Raw genomic sequence first — 10,827 nt, 5'->3', positions numbered from 1 at the left:
TAGTTGAATATTTTTTTAGTATGTAGTTGCAAAATTAAATGGGTTAGCCAGGTTGACACGTTCAACCCACTTCTTAAACGAATCATACCGAGTCGACCCATTTATTAAATGAGTTGGGTCAGGATTAGGATAAATGGGTCACCTGAATAAGTCGACACGATACGTTTACAACCCGCAAACCCATATTAACACCCCTATCTAAAAACAAGGCTTTTAACCAATTCAACTACTTTAAACTTTTGAGATAATACTATATAGGTTAAATATATACTAATATTTGGGGGGCTACACGGGACAAAAATAACGACACTCAAGGGCGGAGCCGATGGCCGAGGGGACTTCGCCCCCTCCCCCCCCCCCTCCCCCCCCCCCCCCGGGCTCTGGGTTGGATCCGCCCTTGCTTACCGCTTATTTTCCTTTTACTTATTTTCCTGCCCAAACAAACACTGGAAAATTGGAAAAATATTTTCCTGCAGAATATTTTCCTCCAAACAAACATGGCCTTAGTGTTTAAATTTCTTTATTTATTTGAACTTTATTTTTTATAATTATAGAATTGTGTTATTATTAATTAATTTAAATAGACTATTTATTTTCATAACACTTTTAAATTCATTTTTATTATGTTTTTATCATTAAAAGTTTTAATTTTCTGTTGGGCACTTAACCAATGCATCAAAACGAGGGTATTTTAACGCGCTGGAGCCCAATATATATATATATATATATATATATATATATATTTGCTTGCGCACCACTGTAGACATGCAAAACCCTGAAAATTTGGTAAGTGAATAAATGGCGCGAAGAGTTTTCAAATGATTGAGAAACAGTTTTCAAAAGTAAGTAGAGGCGCGAAAAGTTACAGAAAAGTCATTATTGATTTAAATAATTATATATGCCTAACACTTGTCAAATTAATTATACTTATTTAAATAAACTTCAACCTATTAGGATATTATCAAGGAAAGGTCACCTCTCTTAATAATAGTCTAATTTATCTCATTAATAAATTTTCAAATAATTTATCATCTAATCATATTTTTTATATATTCAACAATTTTTCGTCTTATACTATTTTCACAATTATAAAGAATTTTTTATGCCATTTAATCTGTAACATTCTAATCCAATACCACGTAGATATTGTCTGCTTTGGCCCAAATCCAACACCTTGGGCCTCACGGTTTTAAAACGCGTCTGCATGTATTGGATTCACATCTTACTAATAAGCCACAATCACTCCATCTCCATTTCCGATGTGGGATTCAGTTCATTCCTACCCCCATCGCCATCCCTTAGGGCCGCTCCTTGCTCATGCCTTCTACCTCGGCGCCACCCACTCCGGACCGGATCGTTATAGGCCTATCAGTTTCCGCCTGGTTCGTCCCCGAACCACACATCGTACGTGAAGAGCTGGCTCTAATACTAATTGTAACACTTTAGTCCAATACCATGTAGATATTGTCCGTGATAAGCCCAAAATATACCTAAAATATCATTAATAATTACGTCAGTTTTGTCGTGAAATCGTGCTAATTATATATGTTTCTTTGATGCAAGGTACTTAATTATTTGGTTAAATCCAAATAGGAGCTAAAACGGAGCAAAAACGAGATAAAAATCAAAGTTACGAGCTAAAAGTACGAATAATTCAGAAGACCGATACGAGGAAACGGGAAGCATCGAAGATCGGGAATCAAAGCTCGTGTTGCGACCGAGATTCCCACATCTCGGCGTGACACGCTAAAGCATGCACCAAAGATAAGTTCGTTTGGAGCAACTTTTTACTCCCTAGGTCGCGACTGAGATTCCATAATCTCGATACGACCAGCAGCCATTCTAGTAGTAATTTCACTATTTGGGAGGTCTGGAAACTTTTCTTTGGATGGAGATGGTGAAGTTTCAAAGTGAGACGAAGGAGGTTGAGGTTGAGAACCTCGAGGAGACCTTAAAGATTAAATCCATTAGAGTTGTCGAAGCTTTTGACAAGCTAGTAAAGGAAAAAATCAATTAGAATCCAAAAAGGAACATATGAAAGTTGACAAAGAGAAGCTCGAGGTCGAGAAAATCCAACTACTACTCGAAACAAAAAAATTTGCAGAAATCCATATCCACTACTACTGATGGGGCATGCCTCTTGCTTTTGAGAGGTCCATCGTGATGCATACAACATTGTTTGAGTTTAGGCTCAATTGGAACTTTCGATCATCTTGGCAGTTCTGACATCAGGAATGGAGTCGCCATCCGGACTAGGTCGAAAAATATTATATAGATTCCTTGCAGAAAACCTGTGTGGGTTTGGAAAATAAGTTACGCTTGGAGAAGGTCAATATCTCCCCATAACGAAATATCAAGCACATCCAAAACGCCTGATGAACCTCATCTTCCTACTCTCCACCCTAACATGATGTCTCGTGAGTTATTGAATTCTTTTAAGTTTATGTGAAAGTGCATGCATATTATTATGTGTCAAGTAGCATTTTAGGTTTAAAGCATCCATTATTAGCAGAGTTTTTAGCATGCCACATTTTTGGTTTAAAGGATATATAAAGTGAAATAAACGAAATAAATCCCCAAAAGTACGGAGCCCAAAAAGAAAGATAAATACAAAATTAAATAATTAGCATTTTGTGTACGAACATGTGCATGCCTTTCAATTAATATTCTAATAATTGATATGCAATAATTATTAAAAACTTAAGACATAAATTCACCAGCAATATGAAAGCAGATTGACTTGATTGTACAATATGAAAATTGTGCTCTTAAACAAAATATTTGAGAAAGCAATCTTGCAAACACCAAGTTATGAGTTGATAATAAACACACATATAATCATTTCGTAGGTGCATCAATTAATACCATGCAATATTTAAATGATCTACATTAGTAATATCGTGAAGCAAATTCGCGTTGGTAATGTGTTATGAAATAAGAAAGATTATGAAGAGAAAGTAAGTGTATTTTTTTTTTGTATATCCACTTGTATATATGAATTACATGCAAGAGAGACTATATAAACTTATGTATATATAGGTCATATAATAAATGTAAATGTTTTGTGTTATAATATTTAAAAAATGAAGAGTTTAAAGTTATAAATAATGAGTTTAAATGGTTACATTTATGAATATCCAAACTTTTTTTTTTGGTTAGGGCGTAGTAAGTGACGTTTGATAAAACTAAAAATTAAGTACTAAAAAAAATAAGGTGTTGTTTGATAAAACTGAAAATTAAGTGCTGAAAAAATAAATACTGAATTTTAAGTGCTGAAAGTATTCAAAGATGTAACTTTTATTTCTCATTCTTCCCAATCTCCCGGCACTCAAAGACATAACGGGGCCTTGCTTTGGCCCTTCAACCGATAGAAATAGGTATATAATGTCTTGGGATAATGATGTATTTAGTGCGGCCAGCAGCTAATATTAATAATAATAGGATTCGACCATGCAGTGGTAAAATCTCGGGTCGATACACCAGAATAGAGCAACCTTTTCCCTTATTTACTAGTAAAGTTTTTTCTTGAGGCCGGAAAATTCGAATACAATCTAGAAGATTTGGTCGAATAAAAATATTAGTTGATAATATTTAACTTAAAATGTTAAGTTAAATATTTTGACTTATCAAAATAAGTGATTTTTAACTTAGGCCTTGTTTGATAAACCACTCAATTGCTTAAATTAAAATATTAAGCACTTATTTAATTTAAGTGTATTTGATAACAGTTGTTTCTTCACCACTTAAATTAGTTAATTAAGTTAAAAACCACTTATTTTGATAAATCAAAATATTTAACTTAACATTTTAAGTTAAACATTATCAACTAATATTTTTATAAAAATTAAATCATTCAATATTTTTAGCACTTATAATATTCAGCACTTAAAATCCAATACTTATTTTTTCAGCACTTATAGTTAACTAATTCAAGTGGTGGATAAACAACAGTTATCAAACGTGCTTAAACTAAATAAGTGCTTAACGTTTTAACTTACTTAAGTTGTTATTTGCCTTCTAAATTTGTTTACAATAATATAATGTCCCATTCAACGTGCTTAAAATATAAGCATCTTTTTTTTTTTTTTTGAAACAAAAATAACAAAAAATATAAGCATCTCATCCAAAATCTCTCATTACTTGTCACATAGATTTTAGTGGGTCACTAGGTCAAGTTCAAATAATTTTGGAGTAAACAAGTGATTTTTAAAGTTGGAAAAAATATAAAAATAAAGTTTGTGGTTTAAATGATTTGCAAAAATAATACTCGTGGTTTAAAAATTTGTAAATAAGAGTCTATATTTTATGAATTTTGCAATTAAAAGATATGCGGGTCAATTTCTCGATCAAAAAGTACTTGTGATTTAGTTAATTTGAAAAGTTAGACCATGTATTTTGTATAATTTGAAAAGTCGCTCTTTCTAATTGCTCCAAATCATTTCATTTGAGGTAAATAGTTACGAAAACGATTTTTGAAAGAATGATCGAGTTTGTAAACTGCAAAAAAGCATATATCCTTATTTTCAAATTTTTAAACACAATGACTAGTTTTACAAATCGAACAAATCACAAGGTTGATTTTAGCTTTAAAAGTATAGACAACAATTGTTTTTGGCCTAATACATCACCAGCTTCCTGCACTTGTCCAAAAAAGTAGATTGACTCTCTGAAGTTTGTTAGTATCTCAATAGCTCCCTAAACGTACTTATTCTGTATCATCATTTCATTAACCTTGTCGATAAAACTAGATTATCTATCTGAACTTTGCAAGTGTCTCACCAGCTCTCTAAACTTGTTTACTCCGTAATAATTAAATACAAAAACTTATTAAACCTAAATTCTAAAAATACATCTTCATCTATTATAAGAGTTAGTGTTGCAGGTTTAAGAGATCGAATGTGCGAGGATCGAGAGTTAGTATTATAGTTTTAATATTTAGTTGTTACAGAATATAGTAAGTTTAGGGAGCTGATGAGGCACTTGCAAAGTTTAGGGAATCAATCTATTTTTATGTACAAATTTAGGGAGTTGGTGATACGAAATAAACAAATTTAAAAAACTAGTAAAATACTAACAAAATTCAGAAGTACAGTAGTGTTCACATGGACCCTAATGACCACATGAATTTGGTCATTCACCGTTAGATGTAGACTGATTAAATCTAAGCTTTAAGATGTTTTGAATCTCCACATTAACATTTTAATCAGCCTACATCTAACAATGAATGACCAAATTCACATGGTCATTAGGATTCATGTAAACATTACTGTTCAGAAATCAATCTATTTTTACGAACAAATTTAGAGAGCTGGTGATGTATTAGACAATTTTTTTTTGTTTTTACTCGACCACGGTGTATTAGTCCAGCTATCAGTCCGTACAAAGAAGTGTAGCAGATCAGAAAACGACACGACGTTTGGTTATGAAGCAAAAACCGTTAACCGACTTCGCAAGCATTAACTCGGAAAACTAGAAAAAAAAGGAAATAGAAGTCTCGGAATGAGAGCAGAATAGCGATTGAAAGCAGAAAAACCGCCATATCCAAATGCTGTGAGAATCTCAGTTTCTCAGTTCCTATATCGGTTCTCTCAAATGTAAGCTCAGTCCTTAAAAAACTCTCTTTCCATTTTCATCCGCTTCTTAATTTTCTTTCATCTGTTTCTTAATATGCATAATTTATTAAATTCCTTTGCTGATTAGCATGAATGTAGCTTTTTTTTGGATGAATTTACAGCAATAGAAGTAATTTAATAGGAAAAATAAGATGAATGTTTACACTATGAGGTATAACTTTTCAAAAAAAGCTGTAAAAGTTAATCATTAAGGTCTGAGCTCCACTACTGTTTACAACTGTACAAGATTATTCAAAATCGGGAGAATAGTAGAATACTTAAATGCATGATGTTCATCTATGTATTTATCTCGTCACACACTGGATTTTTCTTTCTTTTAGGTATTATTTGGATTTAATTTTTCAGAAAGCGAATCTTATTGCTGTTTGCTTCAACCTTGCGAAGGAGCAACCAGGAACATTTGAATCCAGACTAAGCACATTGTCTTTCAAATTGGAGATCCAATATATCCCACACAGTTCATTATTCTGGTTCGTGGCAGCCTAATCTTCCTCATTATTTACCATCATTGATGTTTCTTTGTAGACTTTTCAGTGGATGGCCACTCAAGAACTACTGAGTTATAATTATTGTATTGAGTACTGTGGAAAATCATAGAATGTGGATAGGCATAGTAAATTTTGACCATTTGTATGTCTGATATTCAAGAATATAACCTTTATTTGTTTTTCATAATTTGGCTTATTGTATCATATTGCCTAGTCTAGTTAATAGTTATATGGAAGGTTTGCTTACTTTCTGCTGAAAGGGCAAACTTTATTGAGAGAACAAAAACAAAGCCAGAGAACACCAACATCAAGGCTTACAAAGCTTAAAAACAACACACCAACTCCCCTGTACAACAATTTAGCAGCTTCACTATCACAAACATTCCTTATTACTACAGCAGGAACAAAAACAGAACTAGAAAAGATACACTGGTTTCTAGCCAACTAAACAAAATAAAAGGTAGCCACAAAATCTAACTGACACCGGAGCAGCCTTGATTGTTTTGCCAGTAACTTTTTAGATGGTGTTGTTGTTTGGTTCCTTCTTACTGCTAGTGCTTTTGTTCTTCACATAGAGAAGCTTGACTAGATTGTAATAGGATCAGTCCTTTCTATTTTCCCTGCCATTCTACCAGTCTCTTCTTTTTTGCTTATGACATCACCACTACCGTTGGCAACATGGAACTTAATATGAAAGCCTTATTTCGACTAACAACTGATCTCGGATCCAGGAATCAGAATAGGCTTACTACGATTGAAATGGAATTCGTAAGTAAATGAAATAATTGAACGTGGGAGCCATATGAACTGAAAGATTCATGTTTGGTTACAAAGATAATGAGAATAGTTACAAAGATCTAGCGACCTTCTTGAGTGGGATATTGATCTATTTAGAATTCTGAGTTGCTAGTGATCCTGTTATTATTTCTAGGACTATATTATGGAACGTTATTTGCATGTGCATAGATTTGAAAATGAACATTATTAGGATATGACATTGAGAAAGTTTTAATATGTTCTGATACATGTATTTGATGTGCATAAACGTTGTATTTTAACTTATGGAAGATCCCATAAACTTATCAAAGATCAGTTGATGATGAGAGTCTTGTGACATAGAGATGTACTCCTTTTCCAGGTTGCATAACCAACTTAAATGTTGGAGAGTGAAGGTATGTTGGTGAGAGAGATAAGCTAAAGTTCAATAGAATCAGGGATAAAACAACCTTCAGTTCAGTCATAGCAAAGTGCTGGGCTACACAAATTCGAGAGCCGACTCCAAAAGGCATGTAAGCATGTGGATTCTTGTTAGCTCCAAGAATTCCATTAGCAAATCTTTCAGGATTGAATTGATCTACATCAGGTCCCCATATATCAGGATTGTGATGCACTAATGGTATAGGAATTTGGATGCATATTCCTTTTGGAATCATAATGTCTTTAAACTTGAGATCTTCTAAAGCCTCTCTATTCACATACATGGCAGGTGGGTATAGACGCAATGTCTCTTGAATCACCATCATAAGCTGCCAATAAATAAAAATGATTGCTGTCAGGAATTGAACTTAAGAAAGGGACATTATATTACCTCCTTCTGCACTTACTATTTTCATATTTCGAAGCATTTGAGCATCTGGAAGATTATTTTTGCAGATTTTAAGCACCTCAGCACGTGCGCGAGCTTGCCAATCTGGATGAGCAGCCAACAACATCAATGCCCATGATGCTGTAATGGCAGTTGTCTCATGTCCAGCAAAGTATATAGTCTTGCAATTATCCACTATGAACTTGTTGACAGAAAGATTTGACAGAAACTCTTCACGGACACCATAATTCTGAGCTCCTTCAAGTATCATTTGCAGAAGGTCCTTCTCATGGTTCATAGCAGCCCTTTCCTTCACAACTTTTAATATCAATGAGTTGATTTCTTTCTCTAATTTCCATATCTCCCTGTTATTTTTGGTAGGAAAATATCTGTGTCGTTTTATTCAAGCCATAAGCAAGATACCGGTTAGAGACTATCACTCGTCGTCATCATTGAATAGTATCTTGCATGGACATGGAAATGACCACCAGAAATGTTATTTCTAAAACGTAACCTTCATAAAATAGCTTTCAAACAAAAACAGACACGAAACGCTACTAAAGAGAAGTGTCCGTGCAACATAAACATGTAACTATGATTGAGATCAATTAAGAAATCAAACCTCAACCCAGGAATCCCAAGATACTGCTGAGACATGACATTTTGAAGAGTTATAAGTTTCAAGAATATTTCTTCCCCTTTAATATAGTTGCTGCCAAAGCAAGCTCTTGAAATCATATCTGCAGATAAGCTTCTCATAAACTGGTAAACTTCTATCTCTGCTTTACCTCCATTACTCTCAATTCTGCTCACCCATGATTTCATCATTGAGGTTGTGGAGTCTATCATTAACCCCACCATGCTCTACAACGCAAAATTCGAATCAAATTAGCTTAAAAATGTATTTTATTGTTAGCGGATGCGATAACACTTACCTTAACCTTGTCAATGTAGAATTCAGGAGCAATTATCTTCCTCTGATGAGCCCATATTGAACCATCTGTAGAAGCAATGCCCTTGCCCAACAGAGGTCCACGATCTTTAGACAAGTAAGAAGGCTTCCCTAGACATAAAGAGTTGCAGAGGTTTATTTCCTTTATTATATCCACATCTCTTGTGCATAATAGATGTAAGTTTCCTGTTGAATACATAAATGTTGGTCCTGTCCAATAGCAGAATAAGAAAATTTGAGTAACCCAATTCGCATTAGCTATCAAATTCTGGAGAGCCTTAGTTTTTGAGTGAGCATATTTGTTAAAGGCAAAAAGCGCACTAAGGCGCTAAGGGTCCTTGAGCCTAGGCTCAAGGCGCGTGCCTGAGATACACAAGGCACCGAAATATATATATATATACACTTTTACTATTTAAAGCATAAACCAAACACTTATGAAAAGACAAACAAAACAAAACCACATAAAAACATAATACTAAATCGGAAAAGTCAAAAACACCAAGTTACATTCATACTTCATGGAGACATTAATATATACTTAACGTCTTAACCTAAGTACCTGACTAATGCTACTAAACTTATAATCATTCATTGTCACTTGATATTCTTCAGTGTGTTCTTCTGTGTGTATGTGGTAGTTTCTGTTTGAGTGGAGTAGAGAAGACTCTTCTTTACGTGACTGCTCTTAATCCATCTCTAGTATTTCTATTTGATATTTTTACTTAGATCAAGGCTTAACATTTGTTTTACACAAAACAGAAAAAAAAATTAAGAGGCGCGCCTTGATTCAGGCTAAAAGGCCCAGGCGAGGCGCACAAGACGAGAGCTTTTTAAACAGGGCCTCACTTTCTGCAATCAAGGCTCACTACGTTGAGCCTTTGAGTGAGGCGCGCCTTTAATAACTATGTGAGAGAGTATACCATATTGATGAAACCACTGGTGTAAGTGCGGAATTGTAGTAGAAGACCAGTTATGAGAGATGGTGCCATGATTGATTTTCTGTTGAGTTGTTTTGTGTTGAAGATGAATGCTTTTGATTTGAGGAATGTTTCCAAGGAGAAAAGAAGGAGAAGGACCTGTAATTCCTTGCTTTTGAAGGGTAGATCTTAGTTGTCTTTGTTTTGCATAGTAAAAAGTGTATATGTAAAACAATATGCCCAAAACTCCACCCAGAATCACACTTAGGCAGAGTTTACTCAGTAATGCTACTGAATCTGCTTCCATTTTTCTTTACCTTGGTTTCTTCTTCAGCATTCAGCTCTAATGTATATAGTTGAAAATAATTATTGTTATGAGCTGGGGACTGTTGTCTCAATAGAAAACGACAATTAGTTTTATATACATTACTTCTGACACATAATTTTTCTGTTGTTCCTTCCTAATTTGCTATATAAAAAGAGGAGGGGGGGGACTTTGAAAAATGTATTATATTACGAATATAGTATTTAATTTTGTTAGTGAGGTGTACTATGCATATATGCTTTTGTTTCCTTAGAAATATGGTAGGTGAAGTTTATGGGTAAATTACATCCATGGCCTCTCAATTTTGAACTTTACTGCTGTTGGAGTGGCCACTTTGGTCAAATGCTCGAGAGCCATATGAAAGTAAATGGCAAAGCTCATAGGCTTTTATATACTATATTTTGAGTTCAGGTACCATAAAGAAAGTGAGAGGGAAATTACATCCATGACCTCTGAACTTTACTCATTTTCATTGTATGATTACTAAACTTCAAATTGAACTTTAATTCTTCAAAATTTTGGTTTTGAAGTCATTTAGTTGTTTGGTTGAGGGAGAAATTGAATTTTTAGAGAGAGAACGCTTCTGCAATGGTAATTTTGTCAAAATAAAAAATGTGGTTTCATAGTAAATATGATTCTAAACAACTTTAATTCTTGAATGTCTCCATTTAGTAGTGGTGAAAATGAGTAATAAGTGGCCATGAGTGCAATTTACCCAAAAAATAAGGGTAAAATTGAGATTTACTATTTGTGCTCCAGCTAAATAAAAAAAGGTTACAAAACTAAAGATTATAAACAATAATGCAGTTGAAACGGATTAAGAGATCCAATAAAAATAAAATATATGAGATCCAACTAAAATGAACTTAACGAAACAAAGAAAAAAACTACAAAAAACAACAGAATCGGTGGGAGGAGAAAGAAGGA

At 33.8% G+C, this 10,827-nt stretch overlaps 1 protein-coding gene and 1 long non-coding RNA gene across 3 annotated transcripts; one reads left to right on the top strand and one right to left on the bottom strand.

The window, feature by feature from the left end:
• The first annotated feature begins 5,473 nt into the window (after nucleotides 1–5,473).
• LOC136217334 (uncharacterized) lies at nucleotides 5,474–7,391 on the top strand. The gene is made up of 3 exons (XR_010683470.1): nucleotides 5,474–5,594; nucleotides 5,954–6,103; nucleotides 7,260–7,391. It is a non-coding gene; the product is annotated as an uncharacterized lncRNA (long non-coding RNA).
• LOC136217333 (cytochrome P450 714C2-like) lies at nucleotides 6,475–9,936 on the bottom strand. Of its 2 annotated transcripts, none has more exons than XM_066003932.1 (5): nucleotides 9,579–9,936; nucleotides 8,642–8,868; nucleotides 8,329–8,570; nucleotides 7,726–8,095; nucleotides 6,475–7,647 (listed from the first exon to the last, which is right to left on the bottom strand). In XM_066003932.1, exons 1-5 carry the CDS (start codon nucleotides 9,880–9,882, stop codon nucleotides 7,204–7,206), a joined length of 1,587 nt encoding a protein of 528 aa, XP_065860004.1. In that variant the 5' UTR covers nucleotides 9,883–9,936; the 3' UTR covers nucleotides 6,475–7,203. The 2 variants fall into 2 exon arrangements, with proteins under 2 accessions (XP_065860004.1, XP_065860005.1); XM_066003933.1 differs by having other exon boundaries at nucleotides 8,642–8,769.
• Between the last annotated feature and the right edge of the window lie 891 nt (nucleotides 9,937–10,827).

This window comes from Euphorbia lathyris, chromosome 2 (genome assembly GCF_963576675.1).
Source record: "Euphorbia lathyris chromosome 2, ddEupLath1.1, whole genome shotgun sequence".
Classification (NCBI taxonomy): Eukaryota; Viridiplantae; Streptophyta; class Magnoliopsida; order Malpighiales; family Euphorbiaceae; genus Euphorbia; species Euphorbia lathyris.
This window is presented reverse-complemented; position numbering and strand designations above follow the sequence as displayed.

What these genes read in the sequence shown, in the direction of transcription:
- LOC136217333 (XM_066003932.1), bottom strand. Translation starts at nt 9,882, where the DNA reads ATGGAAGCAGATTCAGTAGCATTACTGAGTAAACTCTGCCTAAGTGTG. An exon ending in TCTACATTGACAAGGTTAAG is followed by an intron (nt 8,571 to 8,641) that starts GTAAGTGTTATC and finishes TTTGCGTTGTAG; the next exon opens with AGCATGGTGGGGTTAATGAT. An exon ending in TGCTTCGAAATATGAAAATA is followed by an intron (nt 7,648 to 7,725) that starts GTAAGTGCAGAA and finishes ATTTATTGGCAG; the next exon opens with CTTATGATGGTGATTCAAGA.